The following is a 23,552-nucleotide window of genomic DNA, read 5'->3' as shown; positions in this document are numbered from 1 at the left end:
TTTGTCTCCTACATTTTTAAATGTTTTATTTATTTATTTATTTATTTATTTATTTTTGACAGGCAGAGTTAGACAGTAAGAGAGAGAGAGACAGAGAGAAAGGTCTTCCTTTTTCCATTGGTTCACTCCCCCAAGTGGCCGCTATGGCCAGGGCGTTGCGGCCTGTGCGCTGCGCTGATCCGAAGCCAGGAACCAGGTGCTTCCTCCTGGTCTCCCACGCGGGTGCAGGGCCCAAGGACTTGGGCCATCCTCCACTGCATTCCCAGGCCACAGCAGAGAGCTGGCCTGGAAGAGGAGCAACTGGGACAGAATCCGGCGCCCTGACCTGGACTAGAACTTGGGGTGCCGGAGCCACAGGTGAAAGATTAGCCTAATGAGCCGCAGCGCCAGCCTTAAATGTTTTATTTCAGAAGAATTTTAAATTTATAAAGCAAAAATTGTGAGGTAGTAATACAAAGAATTCTCTCTCTCTCTCGCTCGCTCTCTCTTTCTCTCTCTCTCTCTATATATATATATCCCTTACCCTACTAACATCTCATATTGGTATCTTTGCCCCTGTATTTAACCAAAAAACCTCAGATTCATATAATTATTTTCTTCCAACACCCAACCCCAGAAAGGCTGCTGCTAACTTTTTTTTCACATACTACATTACATTTTTTAAAATTTTCATACCTATTCAGTTTTAAAAAATTTATTATTAATATAAAGAGAACAGATTTCATGTATTTCACAGGTACAGTTCAAAGAATATAATCATATTTCCCTCTCTCATTCTCTCCCTCCCTAAATCCCCTCTTTCCTTACTTTCTTTTGACACCTTTTATAAAATCACTGACTTGTATGTAGGGATAAGTACAGATTGATTGCCATCAGCCTTATCTGGACTCTAGGCACTATTCAGAAGTACTTTCTATTTTCTCCTAACTAGTTAACCAGTTAACCTCCATTTTCACATAGAAAATGGAGATCATTGGCAAACATTTCTGCTCCTATCCACCCTAAATTTATTTCTTGCTTCTATATTTACCCTTTTCTCTCCTAGTTCATTGAAACAGATGATCATCCTTCTGCCTGAGAAAACTGTACTTTTCCTTCATAACACCTACAATGACTGAAATTATTTGTGAAAATCATTTTTATGTTACTTAAACTTATTAGTAAATTCTTTGAGAAGACAGACAGTGTCTATTTTCATCATACTATCTTTGGCAGTTGCCACAATAATATATTTTTGATAATTTTTAAAGAATGCGAGTCTATTAGAGCTTTTATTTGCAAACATCAAAATCTGCTTCTGGCTTACTTAAATAAAGTGGAAATTATTAGAACCCATTTAAGAGTGGGGTAGAGGCCTGAGAGAATTTACCAGAATTTGAAATGGGTAATCACTGAGTGAATTATAGAGCCAAGCAGCTCAAAAACATTCTAGTGTTCCAATTTAATTGAATCAAAATGTATTGCCAGCAAATCTGTCATTATGATTATGAATGGTAACCAACTATTTTCTGTCTTCTCCTGTATTGTTAAATATTGAACATCCCAGAAGAGAGCATTCAGTTAACAGAGCTTGAATTAATATTATACATCGTAGTTAACTAGAAACAGAAAAAGGAAAATTTCTCCTCCCTGTTGATTCCATAACTGGAAAAAGGTCATGAAATAATACTCCTGTCAAAACTACTATGATGACTCATTTATGTTGACTTGATTGAGATACAAGGTGCCCAGATATTTGGTTAAACATTGCATTACTTGTGTCAGTGAGAGTGTTTTTTGAATAATATTAACATTTAAACTGATAGTTGAAGTAAAACAGATTGCCCCTCAACACACACACAACATGGGTGGCCTCATTTAACCAACTATAGGCCTGACTACAATAAAATTAAGGCAAAAGAGAATTCTCTTCTTGTGCTTCAAATTTTTCAAGCTAAGACATTGTTCTTTTCCTTATTTGTCTAACCTTTTAAGTTAAACTGAACTGAAACTATACACTGCAAGATGTCCAAAGTTTCCAGCTTTCCAATGGAAGATTCTAGGACTTAGCCTACATAATCATAATCATGTGAACCAGTTCTTTACAGTGTCCTCTCCTCTCCTCTCCCTTCATCTCTACCCTCCCCTCCCTTCTCCTCACTCTCCCTTCCTCTCTTCACCCTCTCCTCTCTCTCTCTCTCTCTTTCTCCCTCTCTTTCTCTCTCTCTCTGTTGGTTTGTTTGAACCAAAAAATAGTACACTTCATAGCTCATACATATATACTATTTTGGTTTTCCCAGGGCAGACCAGGATTACAATTTCTATCTAAGAATTGAGATATGTAATAGAAATCAGACAGATGGCCAATTGTCTGTATATGCCCAGCATGACAGGCATCAAACAAAGAACTGACCTGATCAGAATATAGGTCCCTAGGGTTTACTACAAACCACAACAAAAAATATTTATCAAAACAAATAATTCCATAACCTATTAGAAAATGTATTAGAGTCCACTAATGTCCTGCCATTCTAGGTCTGAATTGACTCAAAACTTGGCAAAATCAAACTTTCATATAAAAGGCATCTATCACTTTTGTCTTACTCTGCCTAGCACAACCAACTGAGTTTATGAACATGGAATTAATTTTGCTATTCAAATATCTCACATGTCTGGAGAAAGTCATCCCAGGACTTCTAGACCTTGAGATTTACATTGTCAAACTCCATAGGAAGTTATCAGTTTATTACATAAGATGATCGAGTAAATGCTATAATTATTGTATAGTATTAAGATATGGCTATGTGTTATATGCCTATTAAGGATATATGGCTATCTCCCTGCACCATGGGAACATGTACTATGCCAGTCACCTGGAGAAGGGAACAAAGGGGAAATCAGGACCCCTGAACTTTAAGGGGATCACAGGAATTGAAAGCTTTGGAATGGGGCAATGAATAGGCTGATGCATGTATATAGTAGAACATTGCTAGCACACAAATGAAATTGTGCCTAAATGGAATTCCATTGTAGGACAGACTTTATCAAAAATCTGTTAACAATCATATGTGTGTGTGTGTGTGTGTTTGTGTGTGTGTGTGTCACTGGGCCTTCTCAACAATTAAGTAGTTGTTTGAAGATATATATGTGTGTGTGTGTGTGTATGTTCCACTGGCCTATGGAACAATGAATTATTCACTCAGCTACTCAGTTAGGTTAATGTCTTGTTCTCTTAACCCTTAGTTGCTTATATAGAATCAAAAACAAGTTATAGGAGCAAGCTTCGTGGCGTAGCAGGTTTAGCCACACCCTGTGAAGCCAGCACCCCATATGTGTAGCAGTTCAATTCCCAATCCATCTCCCTGCTAATGCACCTGGGAAAGCAGTGGAGGACTGCACAAGTGGTTGGGACCCTGCACCCACAAAAGAGGCATAGAAGAAGCTCCCGGCACCTGGCTTCAGTCTGGCTCAGCCACAGACATTGCAACCATTTGGGGAGCAAACCAGCAGATGGAAGATCTCTCTCCTTCTCTCTCTGTAACTCTGTCTTTCAAATAAATAAATAAGTGAACCTTAAATAAATTACATAGGTCTGGAATAAAACCTGTAAGTGTGTATAGTATCATAACTAAACATGTTCTAGACAAATTTACCTTGTACAATTCAGATATTCTCTGATTTACCTCCAAAGGACCTCAGATGTTATTATTTTGCAGATACTTTGTAAAATGTATAGCTCAGTTGATTTATCATACTGTATAGAGATGCACATATTTGTGCTGCTGCATTGAGAACTCATTTAAAAATCTTTTGCTCTTCAATTAGCAATGACAGAGACAAATAACAGTGGTAGTATTTAATAGCCATTTGAGAGTTGGCTGTGTGTGATACAAAGTGATGAAGAGATTCTTGTTAGTATAGACTAGAAAAAAATCCATTGTCTCTAGGACTAAGTAAAAACTGACATTAAAAAGACAGGAAAAATTAAACTATGATGATAGAAACCAAAATATTGGTTACCTCTATGGGAATACAGGCAGGGGAGAATATGAAGGAACTTTCTAGAGTAATGTAAATTTTCTACATATTGATTTAAGTAGTGGTTTATATGAGCATATGCACATGTAAAAAGTGATTTTGCTGTGCTGTTAATATTTATGTACTTTATTATATTTAAATTATATCTCTACAAAATGTTTTTAGAATATAAAATACATATGGGGCAAAATTTCATGTATTCTATACTTAAAGAGATCGCATGTACTACAATTTTGCTGTATAATCTCTAATATATATTTATAAGAGAACTACATTTATCCAAATAAATGGTAATTTAAAAAAATATTTAAAGTGTTGTTTGGATCAAAAAATTTAAGCGAACTTACTAGCATACAGCATACAATTACAAAGAGCTGGAATAAAAAGAAGCTGCAGAACATACTGGTGATTTTGCTAATGCCAAATCATGTCAAAAAGTCATAGTGTGCTAAAGTTTGAAATATATTTGCATCAGTAGAATATTGTCACTGTCTAGTGCATTGTTGTATTTTGATTTAGACTTAAAGCTTTAAGTTTATTTATATCCAAGTGTGTTTTAAATATAATATTGGGTTATTAAAATAAATATATGTACCTTCGATTAGCAGACTTTCTTTTTTAAAAAAGATTTATCTTATTTATTCGAAAGATTGTTACAGAGAGAGGTAGAGACAGAGAGAGAGAGAGGTCTTCTATCCGCTGCTTCACTCCCCAGATGGCTGCAATGGCAGGAGCTGTGCCTATCCAAAGCCAGGAGCCAGGAGCTTCTTCCCAGTCTCCCATGTGGGTGCAGGGGCCCAAGGACTTGGGCCATCTTCTACTGTTATCCCAGGGCATAGCAGAGAGCTGGATTGGAAAAGGAGCAGCCGGGACTTGAACCAGCACCCATATGGGATGCTGGTGCTTCAGGTCAGGGCTTTAACTGGCTGTGCCACAGCACTGGCCCTAGCAGACTTACTTCTTGATATATACGTTTGTGGGAGCACTTATAGTGAAACTATTTATAAAAAAGGGATGTGTCCATGCCCACAAGGTAGTTTTTATATAGCTCATATTAACATGACTATCCTCAAGCAAAAATGCACCAGAGGTTAAGAAACAGAGAATTCATGTAAGATAACTATAAATAGGGTCAATCTTGGCCCTTGATGGTAGCCATTTCTGATATTATATGAAACAGAATACAACTAGACATTGTAGGATTGGGTGAGGAAGAAATCGGAAAATTTGAGAGTGGAGATTTGTTACCTCATGTTTATGCTTTTTGGATCCAACAATTGTTTTTTCCAGTTGTTCTCCTTTAACACATATGAGAAAGAGTGGACCTTTCTAAAAATATTAAAGGTCAGACCATCCAAATGGGTAACTGAGCAACCAATGTGATGATTGCAGTGATAATTGAAGTAAGAAATGTTTTCACTAGTAAATTCAGTCTGAATTTTCCTGTTCGAGACACTCTAGCATTGACCCACTGCCTCTATAAATCTGCTCCTCTCATTTCTTCCCACTGAGGCTCCAGCATGCTTTTCCAATTACAAGGACAGAAGGCATATCTTGACTTTCCAAGTGTTCTAATTAACCAACTCTTTGTCCCTCTTGCTCATTCATAAGTTTTTAGAAGGGAAATATCATAGGATTTATTTTTATGTTATACACCCATCTGCTTACACTTCAATATCCACATGTTGAGCATGTAAGAAGTTTTCAATCTTGAGTTTAGCTTTTGATAGCAACTGTGGATCACAAACTCCCACTATGTAAGCTGCACCTTCACCCTCCTCTTCCCCTCCCCCATCCAGATCCATTCATATAACAAGAGTTTGTAAATTCTTTGAATATTTTTATTTATAATGTGTGCTGAATACATATATGTCTTAACCCCATTTCCCATATGCCCACCCCCCCCATTCCCTACTCTGTTATCCCTCCCCTCCCCAAACCAAAATCCACAAGCAAACACTAAATTAGGGTACAGAGAAATAGCAATATTGGTAAAGCATACTTAAAGTAACAAGTAAATGAGCAGCACATGCATGCCTGCTGGGACTCCAGAATGATGTCCATTTTCATGTTGTAACACAGTGAGACTCCTCACCTTCCCCTTTGTCAGAATGCCTCATTATAATTCACCAGTATCTCCACAGGGAGGTTTGTTTCCTATGTCATTTAAATGCAGCATCTGAAGCTTTCACACAGAGAATTTGGCAATCTCATAGGCTTCTTTCCTGGGAGCTTTCAAGCCCAAGCAGCCTATGCTATCACTAAGCTTGAACCAAGTAGGTAGTGTTTGATGTGCCTGCCTACACATGCCTAGTATATTTCCCGTCAATCCACAAAGCTGTAAAGACAGAACAATGGTAGAAGCTGAAAAGTTAAAAGTCATTAAGGTATCATCAAGTTCAATTCCATTGTTTAGAACTGTAATTTTCAGAGACTATTTCCATTCACCAACATATTTGAAAATAAAATCCACTGTCCTATCTAGATTACCTGGAAGTATCTAGTTTTCCAATATGGCAAAGAATGCTGACAATAAACACTTGTTACAAAATCCCTCAGGATCTTAATTTGGAAATGAGAAAGGCATCACAAACAGCATATTTCTATTACCATTTTAAGGGAAGAGAGCTTGAACTAGACATATGGGCATCCTTTACCAGGAATTACCACAATAAACAACTTCATGTCCAGACTGGGTCCATCTTCTTTACTCCCTTGCGTGGCCCAGAGGACAACAGATTTTCCCTCAGTGAGAATTTGTCTCAGTCTAGAGATGATGACAGCCTTCAGCAATGGTAGAGTAGCAAGTAGATGATACAAATCTGTAATTATGTTTCCAGGTAGGCACTTGCTGATATTAAGGCATGTACCTCTCCTGGTGCAAAACTGCCTATTAAACCAGGTCATGGAGAAACAAACATATACAAGATTAGAAAACTCCTCACAAGATAGGCAAAATCATTTTAGCTCTCTGTTCTCATTTCTACTCCACATGTGTTAATGGGGGGACCAAGCTCACAAATCTCACTGTCTTTATGAATTTCCAGTGGCTTACCACCTTCATGTATTATCTTTTAAACAGGTATTTAACCTTCTGTTTTCTAGCATGGGCCAGCAAGATCTTTTTTTTTTTCTTTCATTAAGGGCCTCTTCAACATGTGTGTCTTTTGTGTCTGTGTATATGTGTATGTTCATCTGTATATATTTGTGTAATTATCTGTGTGTGAATCTATTTATATTCATGAGTCCTTTCTGGCATTGCTGCAACTTACTTAGATCAAATATACATTTCATAAGTGATGTCCTTTGGATAAGAAGGTGACACTACTAATGTATCATTAGGAGGGAGTGCACTTCGTTTCCTCAGAAGTGAAAAATGTGTTTTGCAGGGCTATTTATTTACACAACAGTTTTTCTGGATCTTCCAGGCAGCTGATAACCCATGATCAGGAAAATGCTGGCTAGGGTGAGTGGTGCAGTCTGTGTAAACAGACACACATGGGGTTTTGAAACCACATGACCATAGTTCTTTAGCACCGTGCTCGAACCCACAGGGCTAAATGGCCGCACATGGGTTAGAGCCTAGGACCTAGAGCTCATTAGCACCATGTTCCAACCAAATGAGCCCCCCAGCCAGAGGTTACTTACAATCATAGCACCCTCAGACTTGGCTGGGTGCTGAGTTCAGATTAGTTGCTGTTGACAAAAATAACTACTAAACAAAACCCTGCTTCAAACTCAGACTATCCAGAGGCCTAGTTCTTTAAACACTGCATACATCACCAAAGCTCACGGAAAAACGAAGTTCTGTGAGTGTGGAGTTCACAGCCAAGGCAGCAACAGACATCAAAGCATGGAACATTCCATATTCCCGACCTTACTGAAAATAGAAAAAGTCTGATTCTTTGTAGATAGTAAGGATGAGAACAGCGAGGGGATTTCCTGGGAATGAAAGAACATTAGGTGAAAATACAATAGCACAATAATCATTTAAATTACAATGATAGCCCTTTCATCCAAATTTCTCCTAGGTCTAAGAAGGAGAAGGAGGATATCAGAGCAAGGGATGGTCCTTCCAAGAAGCACTGGGTTCCCAGGGGCAATTCCACTCTGCCCTCTCCTTGTGGGGTAGCAGGGTCCTAGACAGTCAGCCCGATGTCCTGGGTTGTATCCATCTGCCAAAAGGAGAAAGGGAAGAATATCTCAATGTCCTTAGTTCAGAGAATGAGAAGGATTTACAGAAGGAGGGAGAAAAAGTACCAGCAGAGCTCACCACTCACAAAGACTACTTAATCTGAAAAACAGCTGAAGCCACAGGGGGCAATAAACAAATGTGCAGGTTATAAAGTTGACAACAACAAGTGTAGTCATGTAGTCAGCCTAGGACTTCTCCAAACATCTAGTCATGTGCTAAAGTGACAAAAGTTCAATTTTTGTTGAAAGAAATTGAATGTTGAAAATAGCAAGATAGGAGGTAATGGATTTATTTATGAAAGTGAAATGTTAAGGAGTGTTCAAAGTACAAATGAGCTCTTTCCTAGCAATTTCTCTTTGATCTAAAACAGGGATGCAACACTATACCAAGTATGGAAATCTACCATAGATACTTGAGGTTCTAGCTCTAACAATCCAACCCTGTCCCATCAGGGTGGTATAAGACTATCTAGACTCTAACATCATACTTGACTCATGTACACTTATGCTGTCTGGTTTTCCATTTCTGGAGAAAGGAAAAGTATAATGCGCTACTATTGTTTTAACTGTAACCATATCTTTAACCTTGAGGATTTCAACTCAGCAGGAGAGATGAGGAGGAAGTAATAGCTCATCATTCTACTCTCAGTGCATTGGCTCCAGCTCCCTCACGTGGCTGTTCCATGAATTGTTGGACAGAGGTGTCATATGAGAAGGAGGAGACATACCAAGGAGACAGGATCATTGGTAGCTACCTCGAAGACTGCCTGCCAAATATGGTTAGTTTCAATGCTTAAAAAAACTTTGTTTGTAATACAGTTTATTAAAACAGAAGACTTGTAAAAATATGAGGATACTGTGTAACACACTTGGAGGAATGGTGCTGCAAAAGGAAGAGATTCGGCAGTAATGAGGAAGAGGGCGGAGGAGAGAAGAAGGGCAAGAAGAGGAGACAAGATAAAAGAAGAGAACTAGAAAGGGGGGACTGGACTGGAGAGGAAAGGGAAGGTTAGGCAGGTAAGAACAGGGAGGAAGAAGGGAACAAAGAGGAGTAGGAGATGGAGGATGAGAAGACAAGAGAAGAGGAGGAATACGAGGAGGAAAGGAAATCCCACTCTCATTATGGCATCATTTTGACACGCAAAACAGACAACATTCTTCAAAGTACCGATAACATTGTCTCCAGGAAAGACCATGTGGAAGCAGAAGAACCTGCATTCTTTCTCTTCATCTCTCCAGCTGAATTGAAATTCTCATAGGCTAAAGAGATTAGATCAATTAAATCAAGAGTGGGTGCATTATACTCTTTCTTTTTCCAGAAAAGGAACAGCAAAATTATACAGGAAAAATTTATAGAGACAAGGTATGCTGTTAAATGTAGAATCAAGAATCAGGGAGAACTTTTTGGATTTTATGGTGCTAACTTGGGCACTTCCATTTTCATTGCATTCAAAGGGAAGCTAACAACAGATTATTGTATAGCAACCTGTAGAAATAACCCAGGTGACATGGGGTGAACCGTTTAACTGCTTTGTCTTTTCCTCTGTATCTGTAAGATTTCTCATTCTCACTTTGCCACAGGAGATAAGCTATGACTAACAACTTCCACTTACAAGAGGCTTTGAGTTCCCAGAGCACTAAATAAATTTTCAGGAACTATGTCTTTCTCTCCTGGCATTTCCCTCTGAATATGATAAGGAGATTGGCCTCTTATCCATCTAAATAAAACACAAATAAGAATCTCTAGGGGTTCTTGCAGCTCCTGAGACAACTTCTGGGATATCAGAGGACAAGTGCCATGGCCAGGTGGCACACAAAAATCAAGAAGGTGACCAGGATCAGAATTGTAATTCAGGAGACCCCATACCAGAGTAGGGCTTTCCTTTGAGTGAACATCAGAACATCTCTGATGACCCTGAAGATCTAATATCTTCAGTGTAATCACTTTTGAAAGAGAGTAAAAAATAGGAAAGGGAAACAAGAAAAATGACAGGGAGAAGGAAATTAAAGAGTGAGCATGTATGGTGGTTCAAATGACCCCTGTCCCTCAAATACAGGCCCCTCCCCCCACTATGAAAAAAGTGAATGAATCATAATTATTTTGGTCCCACCCTATCTCAAAAATTTTGAGGATGGATAATCTATCGCGGTCTGGGCAGCTTAAACTCTAGGCACTCGTGGATAGAGAAAGGAGATTTCCACCCCTGGGGAGGGAGGGGGACTGGGTAGCTCATCAAAATCTTTGAATGTCGGGAATTTGGGAACTCCTGGATTGGGATCCACCCAGGCAGAGCGGTGAGTGGGTGAGACAGAGCTCAGCCTGCGGTGCTCGCCCCTCAGGCGACTGATTCCATCCATCAGCATCTTCTGGATTTCCATGATGACCTTCTGAACTTCAATTCGGAAGCTATCACTGAGCCAGCAATAGATGTAGGGATTGTAGCAGGAGCTGCTAACTGCCAGCCAATGGAGGAAGAAGTAGAGACTATTGTGGCTTGAAATGGATTCACTGGATAGCAGCACCAAGTAGAGATTGAGGGGGAGCCAGCTGATTGTGTAGACAAGCACCACTATCATCAGCATCTTCAGGGTCTGCTTCTTCTTCCCACGCTGGCAGATGTAGGTGTGGATGTTGATATCATCAACAGCATTATGGATCCACAGCTTCTTGGCCACATGACCATACACAACCACCAGCACCATCAATGGCAGGATGAAGAAAAGCAAAAAGGTGCTCAGATCAAGGTATTTCCATGTGGATTTTGAAGTATATGGGAAACTAGGAAGGCAGGCAGTTTCTTCAGTTATGTTTCTAGGTTATAAAACAAACAGAGAAGGAGAAATATCATTTTTACTTGTCGCTTCCTGCAGGATCTCAGCCAGCTACTATATGTCAGTTTGTCTTTGAGGGAAAGATACATTTTAAGCCCAAAACCTAGAATTATAAAAATTGGAAAGCTCTAGGGTTCACCTAATACAGACTTTTCATGTGACATGTAAGGAAACCACAGCCCTCAAATAGGAAAGAGTATTTCTAATAACCTGTTGCCATGAGAGCACTGGAGAATTCATGAACACTTAAAATTTAGAGACATTTATTTTTGTGCCCACATTTTGAAATATACTATCCCAGCCCCTGCTTCACAACATATTCTGTGTGGCTTGCAAAATCGCAGGTTTCTTGAGTGAAAACACTAGCCATCCTGTGTTCTGCTTACCCAATCTCCACTTGGTAAAGCTTCTGGTAAATGGCATGTGGCAAAGCAGCACAGGTGCTCACAATCCAGATGAGAATAATGCACACATTGCCTTGCATTGGAGTAATTCGGGCCTTCAGGGGATATAACATCACCTGTAAGAAAAACGACCCCAGCCCAGTTCAACAACTTCAATTAGAATTACTTATTAACCATTTATCAACTAACATTTTGGTGTAAGGACTTGATAGATGAGTGAATCATATACTTTGACTACTAATTCAGTTGATGGATGGCTAACATTTTGCTTTATGAAGAGCAGCATTAGCCAACACTGAAGGAAGCATTTCAAGGGGAAATCAGCAATCCAAGTTAACTGACCTTAAAGCTTCCGTCTCTGAGTAGAAAATCCTGTGAGGAAGGGTGGAAGTCTGAAAGCATGACTTATTTCACCTTTATTATATAGGGACAGGTCAGCAGTCCACAGGACTTCACCCTTCTCCCCACCCTGGCCCCTTCACACCCGCTTTCCTTTTCATTACATCCTTTCCTGTCTTGATCCCTCCATGACCACTCCTTCCTCTCTTCCTCCCACTTCCCATACCCCTTCCCATCTCCTCCCATCTCCTATCAAATAAATCCCTCCCATCTGGCTCCAGCCACAATCCTTTTATGCTCCTTTTACATCCTTCTCACCTCACTGATTTTCTGGTTCCCTCCCAACTGATCAACTATGTAACTCCTCCCCATTTCTCATCTCTTGCCTACTTCTCTCCTTTTGGATCACTTCCAGCCACCCTCCCAACTCTTTTCTCCTAACATCTCTTCATCGCTCCCCTCCCCGCCCACTTCAGGACTTCAGCCCTCACTCACAGACCTTACCCCCATCTCCCAGAGTCAATCCACCACCAGCCTGGAAGCCACACCCACTTCTGACTCACGCCTTCCCTCCTTTTTCTCTCAGCTGGTCCTGCAATGCAGTAAATTTGGACCCTTGTATCATTTGCTCATTGCTACCCTTCAGTTTCCACATCGAAGATAGGAGAATTTTTGTTAAATACGATTTGATTTGGTAAAGGTCTGTGTTTCACCATCTTGCAACCTCCAAAATTACACATATGCATTCACATACATTATCTCAAGAAACTCAAAAGAACTTTTATAGATTATGTGTGATCTTTGCTGTACCCATCTATCTAGGAGAAGAATCTGCCCTTTACATGATCTGAAGAGCCCTAGAAAAGACATACCCGATGCCGGTCCAGGGAAATAGCAGCCATGGTCATCACAGTTACATAGGCACAAGAATACTGGGCAAAGCGACTGAGGTGACATGTCATCTTCCCAAACACCAAGGAATTACATAGGTAGCGCACCTGTGAGAAAGAGGGCATGGTGAGGCACAGGGACTCAGCCCCAGGTCCCCTCCCCTTACAGTCCTCCAAAACACAATGAACAGACTCTGCTTCACCAAACTCCTGGCATTGCTGTGTCACCAAGCAAAGAAACATTGCCACACTGCAGCTTTCACCCTCTCCCTATCTTCTCCCACACAAATAATCCAGCTTGAAGACCTGAACAACACATCCCCAAAGCTATTTGCAACCTTTGAGACCAAGCACTGTGTATGAAAGACGGGGAAACTGAGGCTGTATCAATGTGACAAAGCTTGAACTCACATAGCAGCCCAAAGCTCACCTGCAACAGGTCCCGGCTGCCTCCCTGGGCAACCTGTCTCTCCCTGTCTCTGCCAAAGCAGGAAATTAGTTCAGCAATGCAACCACAATCATTCCTGCCATCGTTTGCCTTTTTTCTTCTGATTTTCAAATCCTTCACAAACTCTCACAGCCATTCTGTCTGTATGCAAACATTCTCCATATCAGCCCAACAGGTTCCAACACTCCCTCCCACCAAACAACGCTCTCACGAGTGCAGAGTTATACCTTAGTTCCTGCCCTGCATCCCAGGCCGCCCTGCCAACACCCAGCTTACCATGGTGAAAGGGGAGCTGAGAAGAGCCAGCATCATGTTGGTCACAGAGATGTTGACGACGAAGAGGCCGGTAGCAGTGTGCACCCTCTTGTATTTCATAATGACATGATTTAAGACCCAGTTGCCTAGGATGGCAGCAAAGACCACTACGGTGTACCCTATCACTAACCAGAACTGCACCTGCTCATCTTGAGACACCATCTCCGAAGATATGGGACCTGACACGTCGGCCAGGTCTCCTGTGTTTGCCATGCTGTCTGGCAGTTTATCAATGGGGAGCACGCCTTCGCGGCCAGCTTGGCCAACCGCAGATGTGGCTTTGGACAAGGCCTGCAGCACCTGGGAGGTGGTGGAGGTGATCAGGTCATCAAAACCGCTGGGCACACTCAGAGCTTCGGGGGTCAGCTCGTCCCCATAGCTCATGGTGCCTGGGTTCAGGAAAGCCCCGTGGGGCGATTCTGTGGTCGGGGCGTCCAGCTTGACGCCTTTATAGGACCGCGAGGTCCTTAAGCTACTGGGTCTGAGAGCGCCAGGGGGAGGGCGGCCTCCACTGAGCTCAGGGAGGGCTGCGCTCTGCACGCAGGAGCTCTGCGAGCAGAGGGAGTTCTCCAAAGTGTGTGAGGCGAGGAGGGGAAGGAGCGCTGGGATGGTTCCCTTCCTGACTCAGAGTGGGCAAGTGCGCAGAGCTGAACCAGGCAGACGAGCGCAGGGCGGGCGACCGCTGCTGGTTCCAGATGGCCTGCCGCCTGGCTATTGCGCAGGCAGCTCCTGTTCCGAACTGGGGACAGCGTCCGGCGTTGCCCCAGCACCGCTCCTCCTCTGCGCAGTCCGAGATTGTTCCGACTCACTGTCTGTTGCCTTCAATCTGTCCGGAAGTCTGTCTGTCCGATGCTGGCGGGCGCAGTGGGCTGGGCGGAGGCAGCCGCTGCCACTAGTGCTCCAAGCCAGTGCCCGCCGCGCCTTCTGCAGCCGCGCTTTATAGAAAGTCCAGGGGCCCGCGCGGGAGCCAATAGAGAGCTGCGGCTGTACCTCCGCCCAGTCTGTCCGGGCTGGGGCGCTGGAGGGGTTGGCAAAGTCTTCACTGCTCCTGTTTCAGACCCCTCCTTTCCCTGCTTCTCTTTGGCTCCCCCTCCTCTTCTATCCTGCAGCAGCTGGAAGCCCGGAGTTTATTCCACCACCCTCCACAATCTGCTTTCTTCACTTCTCCTTTCCCTAGTCTCCACTTTTCTGCACCAGCGCCCAAAGCACTGATTGGGAGCTGTGGCGCAGAGAACTAAAAGGGGGCTGCGGAGACTGCAGTGGCAACTGGACAGAGACAGACCCACGGTCTGACCGACAAACTGGATATCTCTCTCGGTACCAGCAACCCAGGCAGCCGTCCGGGGAGAGTGGTCTCCAGGAAAGGCCTGCACAAGTTGGGGTTTTGCAGGGAGAAAGAAGCAAGGGGCAGCCGAAGTGGGAAGGGACACTAGAGTCTCTGGAGCACAAGTAAGAGTCGCCTGGAAGGGGGTGAGCTCAGCAGGATGCACTGCTTTCTTTAGCATTAACCTTGCACGAAGTGCCCCAGAGTTCTCTTCTCAGCCTCGGGAGACGCTGCCTTCTCTTCCAATGCACAGGAAGTGTCGCTCTGGGAGCTGGACTATGGCAGGTTAGTCAACAGGCTGAAGCCGAGTCCCCACAGGTTGCTGACAATTTGGGAAGCGTCTGTAAGTGGATGCTGCCAGAGTGGGCAGTCTCAGAGAGAAGGGGATGGAGCTTAATCTTTGGGGTGACTGTGGGAAAGAGGTGAGGGCTGCTGGTCACAAGACTGCCTTTTCTCTTGGGAATTTTAAGCTACTGCTTAGAGAAAGAGGCCGGAGATATTTAAGCTACAACTAGAGCAACTGTGCTGCCTCCCCAGAGGTCCTGGGACAGGGAACACACAACAGTGCCCTGAGCCTTTCAGAGAAGATCCTGTCCTGTCCTTATCATCTCCCACCCCTCCCCCACTATTTTACAGATACAGAAACTGAGCTTTGGGTGGGAAAGAATTTAAGGAAAATCACACACACGCACCCACACCCACACCAACACACACACACACACACACACACACACACAGAGAGAGAGAGAGAGAGAGAGAGAGAGAGAGAGAGATTAGCCTAAGTACCAAAACTAGAAATGAGTTTGAGGAGAATAGCTGTTTAGAGTGTTTTGTTTTGCAGCAAGCTGTCTATACAGAGTTTGTTTCCACCACACACTCATGATTTCTTAGCCATCCTCTACTGCCCTTGGTCTGAGAGGAGCCAACAGCTGCATTCCTCTTCTCCCTGAGGATCCAGAAGGGGAGACATCTACTGTCAATAATGTCAATAACTACTTATTGAAGCATAGCCAGGCATTCATTATTGTCATTGTCATCATCATCATAGTGACTTTGAATATCACCCAGTGGCCATGAAGGAGATAAGCAAAGGAGTGTGAGTGTGAGTGTGAGTGTGTGTGTGTGCACACCCACGTGTGCATGCATGCATGAAGTAGCCACATCTTGCTGTTCATAAATTAAGGAACTAAGGCAAGGTTAAGGCAGATATATGAAGGTCTTGCAACTTTTCGAATGCCTCAGATGTGGGGAAAGGGTGGCTGACAGATTAGTACAAAATGGCGAATCAGAAAATCTGTCTAAAACTTGATTTTCTTTTCTGAGTGAGAGTTAAACCTTCTGAATGAAGTTCTAGGCTTGGAGGAGTTACGTGGTTACCAGATAACCTCTTTGGGGAAAAAAGAAAGAAAAAAAGAGGAAAGAAGCAAGGGGAGACAAAGTTGTCTCTCTTAGTAGTTCACAGAGGTAAAACACAAAAAGAAACACATTTGAGGGAGTTTATAAATGCTGACTCTACCTCATATACCCACCCTAGAACAGGCACTAAATTAGGAGCTGGGGATCACTGATCTACAGTGGGGTACCTCTGCAGCAATTTCCACCGGAAGACTGCCAGGATGTATCAACTGAAAATTCATAGGGCACCTTTCCTGTGTCTCAACCTGAGCTGGCTTCTCAAGGGACCAAGTGGGTTTAAGATTTGGTGAGGAATGAAGGGTGTGTTGACAGATAATTGAAGATAAGACTTTTCTAAAATGGAAATGGAGAAGTACAAAGGAGCAGTGACAAGGGGCAAATGTGGGAGGACCAGACAGATAGAGAAACACCACAGTTTCTTTTTTTTTTTGCTGCATTTTTTAACTTTTATTTAATGAATATAAATTTCCAAAGTACGATTTATGGATTACAATGGCTTCCCCCACATACCGTCCCTCCCACCCGCAACCCTCCCCTTTCCCACTCCCTCTCCCCTTCCATTCACATCAAGATTCATTTTCGATTATATTAATATACAGAAGATCAACTTAGTATACCTTAAGTAAGGATTTCAACAGTTTGCTCCCACACAGAAACATAAAGTGAAAAATAATAGATGATTTTTTTAAATGATGATGAAATCAGATCAGACCTATTGTCATGTTTAATCCCAGTGAGAGTCAAGTTGGGAGTTGATAATTTCTTTTTTTTTTTTTTACAGAGGATCAGTTTAGTATACATTAAGTAAAGATTTCAACAGTTTGCACCCCCATAGAAACACACAGTGAAATATTGTTTGAGTACTCGTTATAGCATTAAATCTCAATGCACAGCACATTAAGGACAGAGATCCTACATGAGGAGTTAAGTGCACAGTGACTCCTGTTGTTGACTTTACCAATTGACACTCCTGTCTATGGCATCAGTAATCTCCCTATGCTCCAGTCATGAGTTTCCAAGGCTATGGAAGCCCTCTGAGTTCTCCAATTCTTATCTTGTTTAGACAAGGTCATAGTCAAAGTGGAGGTTCTCTCCTCCCTTCAGAGAAAGGTACCTCCTTCTTTGAAGACCTGTTCTTTCCACTGGGATCTCACTCACAGAGATCTTTTGCCAGAGGAAACACCACAGTTTCTAAGCCTGTTAACTATGGTCCTCACCCTCTGGCCTCTCTGAGGCAGAATTCCTACTTGTATCAAAAAGGATTTAGAAATACTTCTCTCCTAGAGGGGAAGTGAGGGTTTCATGCAGCAGTGTTGCCAGATTGGATTCAGCAGAGAGATACATCATGCACATTGTATCATACAAGTAACCCCAAACCTTTGAAACCACTGTCATCTCACTCTTCCATCATCTCAGATACTGGTACATATATAGCTTCTTGATCAACTGATCATTAGCTACCTGAGACCTTATAAGATATCTTTATGCAGTGAAGATATAAAGGAAGTTCCAGTACCAATGAGTCCATCATATCCCCAGTACATCAATGAGAAAGAGGGCCAGGAATTGGAAGGCAAAGAACTCAGCAGTTTCTGTTCTTGAGGTGCTTATGATTCCACTAAGAAAAAGAACCCACACAAGAAAATGCTTAATTCCAGGAAGCTACAAGATGTGCAGATAGTCAGTGCTATAGAGGCAAGCAGTACAGGCTGTAGTAGAGGAGCTTTTGCAGAGGAGCTAGAATTTGAGCTGAGGGTTGGTGAACCAAAGGATAGAGATGGGCAGAGTGGACAGAGGGAGAAACTTCAGGCTCCATTTCAGGAACAAAGACATAAGGGGGGAAATGCTCCTGGCTTGCTCCAGAAATAGAAGAGATGGTTTTGAAAGGAGAGTTTAGCATCTGTTGGTGTGGTGAATTTCTCTAGTACTGCAGGCTTTTCTGAGTAGTTCCATGGAGATGATGTAGTTGAGAGTTGAGGGGAATGGTTACATTGTATTGTGGGCTCCTTCCCAATGTAGAAGTCGGAATAAGTATGTTAGCTCACGTGATCTTTTCAAGTAGTCTGTCCACCCAGCTCCTGAAAAAACTTCCCCCACACCTCTCCCCTCCCCTTCTTTCCTCCCTCTCCATTCTTCCTCCTAGAATCAGACACTTGATGCTGGAAAAGAAGAATTCAACAATTCTCAGGTGAGTTCAACATTGTCTCCAGGACTCGAGACTGAGATACAGTAACCAAACCAAATTGTTGTCCAAATTGTTTTGAGGAAGAGAGTCCACCCTGCCACATGACCTCCATGCCATCTTTGAATCATTTTGTCCATTTAGAAACATCCATAACAACTATAGCCTAAACACATATCCTTCATGTCTGAAATCCATTCTAATCCTACAAACACAAAGAAGTCTCATTTCATGCAAAACTGCTCCTAGTTCTCACGATCATTCCCCTCTGGAGGTCTCAATCTTGGTCTTACCAGCCATTTACTTTCTGTCCAGCTACATTTCACATTGAGTTTCCTCTTTCTAAAATAACCACCACTTCCCTCAACTATCTTCTAAGCTATAATCATAGACATAATCAGCTAATCAAACAAAACCCACACACGCAACAGGCATGTTGCATCTTTCACTAGACTTCATGCCACAGCTCCTACCTTGGGAGGGCCTGCTGGGCTGACTTCAGTTCTCAGTAGACTTACGGATGGCCCAGTTCCTACTTTAATATTGGGAAAGAAAATGTCATACCTGCTACTGTCCTCCTTAGCATTCAGTGAATTCTGGGTGATATTTTCCTTCCAAACTCAAGGCCCAGGGGAGCCAAGAAGAGCTACGCATCTCCCTATGGGTACCAACATCCACTTGATCCCACACATTGATCCTTAGCATGTTTTCCTGGTTTTGATATAACTTTGAATTCAAGTTCTTATGGTTTTTTTTTTTTCAGTTATACTGTTGGTGCTTTAATTATCATTCAAGCCTGGTGCTTAAAATTCTTAATTGGTGTCTGAGTTCCTTTTACTTATAGAAAGACTTGCTAGTGATAGTCAGCCCCCGCTTTCCCTGAGATTGCCAAAATTGGGTTGACCACCAGATTGATCCCTCTGTTACAGAGAGACTTTATGGGTTTCTGACAAAAACAATAATGCCATTTGGATACTGTGCCATGCTCACGAACCTGTAGTACCAGAGTCATCAACTTGTACCAGAGATAGTACCCTCAGCTGCATGTCTTCCAGTGATATAAGGACAGAGTCTGATTTTATTCCTCTACTTTCTGTGGCCACAAGCAATCCATGAGGCTGCACGTCCAATTTCATAATGCTCTAAGTTCAAAGACTGTCTATGCAATACACCCTATTATCATAGTTTCCTGACTGAAAGCAATAGCTAAATGTGTCTCTGGTTAGGGGGTCACAGAACTGTGCAAGTTGTAGTCAACGTGGCTGTGGACCATGCAGCTATAGATGGTTATCATAGCAGGATCGCATGAAATAATGTACTATGACCGGCTGGGAAATACCATCTAGTTCCAGAGGAGGAATAGCAATCCTACTGCCAGGAAGATCCCATGGTAACATTTCAATGAGAACAGTGATTACCTTATCTGGGGGTGGCAGAGCTCTTTGAGAAAAGTAAAGGTGAATTCTTTATAAATAATGAGCTCCATGACTGTCATTTATGTCATCTCTTCAGAGAGTAAAGGCATCCATTTCCAAGAGGTAGCCCAGTCTTGGTTCGAATGCTTCCAGAGAGAGGAGTTGGCACCCCAAGATTACTTGTTCTACTACCAAGTAGAGGTGGTCCAACTTTCCACTAGGCCAAAACTTGTCCAGAGCCCACTTTATCTCTCAGAGGCCATACATGATTGGTATAATCACTCTTCCACATGCCAACCCTTCAGATACTTAAAACAATGTTCATGTGTCCCTGGAGTCTCATCCTGTCAAAGCTTTGAGGTAGATGGAACCCCCTTTCTAAAATTTATTTTATTTATTTGAAAAGCATAGTTACTGAGAGGGAGAGACAAAGAGGCCTTCCATTTGCTGGCTCACCCCCCAAAATGGCTGCAATAATTGGGGCTGGGCCAAGCTGAAGCCAGGAAACAGGAGTTTCATCTGGGTCTTCCATGTGGGTGACAGAGGCCCAAGCACTTCAGCCATCTTCTGCTGCTTTCCCAGGTGCATTAACAGGGAGCTGGATTGGAAGTGGAATAGCCAGGACTTGAACCGACATCCATATGGGATGTTGGTGTCACAGGTTGCTTTACCCACTATGCCACAATGCCTGCCCCAGATGCAGTCTCTTAATGAGAAAATGAGAGCGAGGGAGAGATACAGGGAGGGAGGGAAGGAGACTGTGTGTGTGTGTGTGAGGGGGGGGGGACATCCCCCTGAGAACTCCAAGAGGAAGCAATGGGGTAGGTAGAAGGCAAGACGACCATCACCAGAGTGTCTACTTGGAAAAGACTTTTTGTTTCTTGTTTTTTTTTTTTTTTTTTTTTTTGTTTTTTTTTTTTTCTGGGCTGCCTTTTCCTTAGGACATACTTTATTGTGATGAAGGCAGAAAAAAAAAAAACAGGAAGGGGAAAGAGTAAAGATAACTGATCTTGGAGGAGGTGTTCAGAGCCGGCCAGGCCTTTTGTTTACTCATTCCTACATATATCAGGTGGGTACAATGTTAGAGAGGGCCAGGGAAAGGCTACCGTCTGTAATTCTCTGATCAGATTCCAGCAGCATACACTCAAGGTCTTTAAACCCAGTCCAGAGGTTTTGCACAGCCTTTAGAGAGTCTATAAAACTGAAATTGTGAGTGTATGCTTATGTGTGTTTCTATGGGAATGTGTTTATCCGAGGAAAGGGTTAAGAGCTTTTGAAATGAGCACCACAAGCATCCTTACCAAAGTTAAGGAACTCAAGAACTCCACTCTAATCCAATGTTCTCACCCTTAGGGATCTCTATTCACAGCTCGAATGGCCTCTCCTTTCATAGCTCCAGTAATGGGGAGCTCCTTAACCGTGGAGCCGTCACAATCTCTGCTAGGATAACTCTGTATGTTAGCAAATGCAGCCTCCTAAGAAGATGAGGTCTACCTTTCTCCAACTTTGGATCATGGTCACAGTTGTTTTCTAGAGTTCACTACAATCAGCACAATTTATTTTCCACATCACATTCTTTCAACTATTTGAAGAGTACAAATTGATTCCTACCTAAGTCCCTGGCCCCTTCTTCCAGGTTAATCCTGGCCACTTTCTCAAGCAGCTGTGGTCACAGCACAATGATAGAATCCTGAGAAAGTCTGAGCAACAGGTAAGGGGGCATTTCTCCGAGATTAGCTCATCCAACCTCCTCAGTCTGCAGAGCAGGGAACTGAGGTTCAAAGAGGGCTGCTGACTGGAGCTAGTGAGCTCAGGCTTCTGCTGTTCTCCTGCACTGCTCTTTTCCCCACAGTTCCCCACCTCCATTAAATTAGACTTCAGGAAATGATCATTTAACATGTTAGTATTCACTGAGGTAATTATTCTTGTGCCCCTACAGGATTTCAATCACAAAGTCAAAAGGCAATTGAGCTGACAGAGAACAAGGAGTTCTAAGCCCACCTTCTCATGCATGGAGACACTAAGACCAAGAGAGGGAAAAGCTGTAGCCAAAAGGGATGAGTCAGCCCTAGAATCCAGGTCTCCTAACTGCTATTTTCTCTTTCCTTCAGCTTCCCCACTTTTCCATGTCTGTGAATATGGGCTCTATTTCATCGTTATACCTTAGCTCTCTCTCTCTCTGAAAAGACAAAAGAATATGCTGGTAGGCATTATGCTGTCTTCCTTTGCACAGAATAGGCCTTCAATAAACATAAGCTGAATGAATACATCAAATGAATACTTGTTTTATCTTGGAATCTCCAAGCTGGAAAGTTCCTAAGAGAAATCTAATCAATCCATTCATTTCTTTCATTTCTTTGGGTTCAGAGAACTGTGTCTTCCGAATTACTTTTTTTTTTTTTTTATAATTGAGAGTTATGAACAGTGATCTCTGAATCCTGTTTTCCCTTAACTTGCAATGTTATCTAGGCTGGGCATTTAGTTATTTCTGGGACTCAGTTTCCCTATCTGTAAAACTGGGAGATTTGCTTCTACCTCCCAAGGGCCCTTTCAGCTCAAATGTGTTATGATAGGCATCATGGTCATTATACACAACAATAAAGCTCTTTTTGACTTTTGTATTTCAAAATGCAGCCATGGAGTAGAATTAACCAATGATGTGGCAGATTATCATCCTTACTTTTATCCTCTGTAAATGCACTTGAGCTTGAGAGGAGAGTGTCTTTTACAGGTATGTTGTACCTGATGATAATACAATAGTAACTGAAATAATGATAATAGTAATTAGAATTAGCTTCCCCCATCTTCTCTCTAATTTATCCCTGGAAATAAGCCACTTTTGTAAGGAGTACATAGAAAGGTAGAAATATAAGAAAATTGGGTGAGGTCCAGGAACTTTGCAAATATGTTACCTCCACTTTCTCCTTAACAATGAAAAGTGCATCAGTTGCCAAACTTCTCACTACACATGTATCCAGATGTGACAGAAACTATTCAAGTAATGTGTGTAAAACAATGAGTAAGACAAGGTTTCTGTGCTCGTGGAACTCACATTTCAATGAAAGAAGTCTGAAAACAGGTAAGCGAGCAGATAAGCAAGATAACTCATCACAGCAAATGTAATGAAAAAAACATAATAAAGTCATAGAAAGAATCTTGTGTGTATGTGGCTCATGCATTGCATGAACTAGTCCATCATGGGAAGGTGATATTTTGACTGAGACCTAAATGATGAGGAGGAAAGAATCTACCAAAAACTTTGAAGTAGAGAAGCTGGCATTGTGGCACAGTAGGTTAAACTGCCACTTATGACATCAGCATCCAATATTGGAGTGCCAATTTATGTTCCGGCTACTCTACTTCCAAACCAGCTCCCTGTTAATATGCCTGGAAAAGCACTGAAAGATAGTTTAAGTGCTTAGGCCCCTGCCACCCATGTGGGAGACTTGGATGGAATTCCGTGCTCCTGGTTTCAGCCTGGTCCAGACCTGGCTGTTGCAGTCATTTGGAGAGTGAACCAGTGGAAGCAAGATCTGTGCATCTCCACCTCCCTCTCTGTCACTCTGCCTTTTAGATAAACAAATACATCTTTTTTAAAATGTGCATCCTAGGCAGAAGGAACAGAAAATGCAAAGACTCTGAGGTATGAACAAGCTTGGGGCAATTAAGAAACAGGAAGAGGGTCTGGGCATTGTTGCACATTGGATTAAGCTGCCATTTGTGATACCTGCACCCCTTAGCATAGTGCTGGGATCAAGTCCTATTGCCATTTTCCA

The 23,552-nt window shown here is 42.4% G+C and overlaps 1 protein-coding gene across 1 annotated transcript; it reads right to left on the bottom strand.

Annotated features, from left to right (window-relative positions):
- Nucleotides 1-7,139: 7,139 nt before the first annotated feature.
- On the bottom strand, nucleotides 7,140-14,353 carry LOC100339518 (G-protein coupled receptor 83). The gene is made up of 4 exons (XM_008272726.4): nucleotides 13,401-14,353; nucleotides 12,659-12,784; nucleotides 11,430-11,563; nucleotides 7,140-11,023 (listed from the first exon to the last, which is right to left on the bottom strand). The coding sequence occupies exons 1-4, from the start codon at nucleotides 13,821-13,823 to the stop codon at nucleotides 10,372-10,374; spliced, it is 1,335 nt and encodes a 444-aa protein (XP_008270948.3). The 5' UTR covers nucleotides 13,824-14,353; the 3' UTR covers nucleotides 7,140-10,371.
- Between the last annotated feature and the right edge of the window lie 9,199 nt (nucleotides 14,354-23,552).

Source organism: Oryctolagus cuniculus, chromosome X (assembly GCF_964237555.1).
Source record: "Oryctolagus cuniculus chromosome X, mOryCun1.1, whole genome shotgun sequence".
In the NCBI taxonomy this organism is placed as follows: domain Eukaryota; kingdom Metazoa; phylum Chordata; class Mammalia; order Lagomorpha; family Leporidae; genus Oryctolagus; species Oryctolagus cuniculus.
This window is presented reverse-complemented; position numbering and strand designations above follow the sequence as displayed.

Coding starts and splice junctions, on each gene's coding strand:
- LOC100339518 (XM_008272726.4), bottom strand. CDS start 13,823: ATGAGCTATGGGGACGAGCTGACCCCCGAAGCTCTGAGTGTGCCCAGC. Junction 11,564..12,658: donor TTTCCCTGGACCGGCATCGG/GTATGTCTTTTC, acceptor TTTTTCTTACAG/GTGATGTTATATCCCCTGAA. Junction 11,024..11,429: donor CTTTACCAAGTGGAGATTGG/GTAAGCAGAACA, acceptor TTTATAACCTAG/AAACATAACTGAAGAAACTG.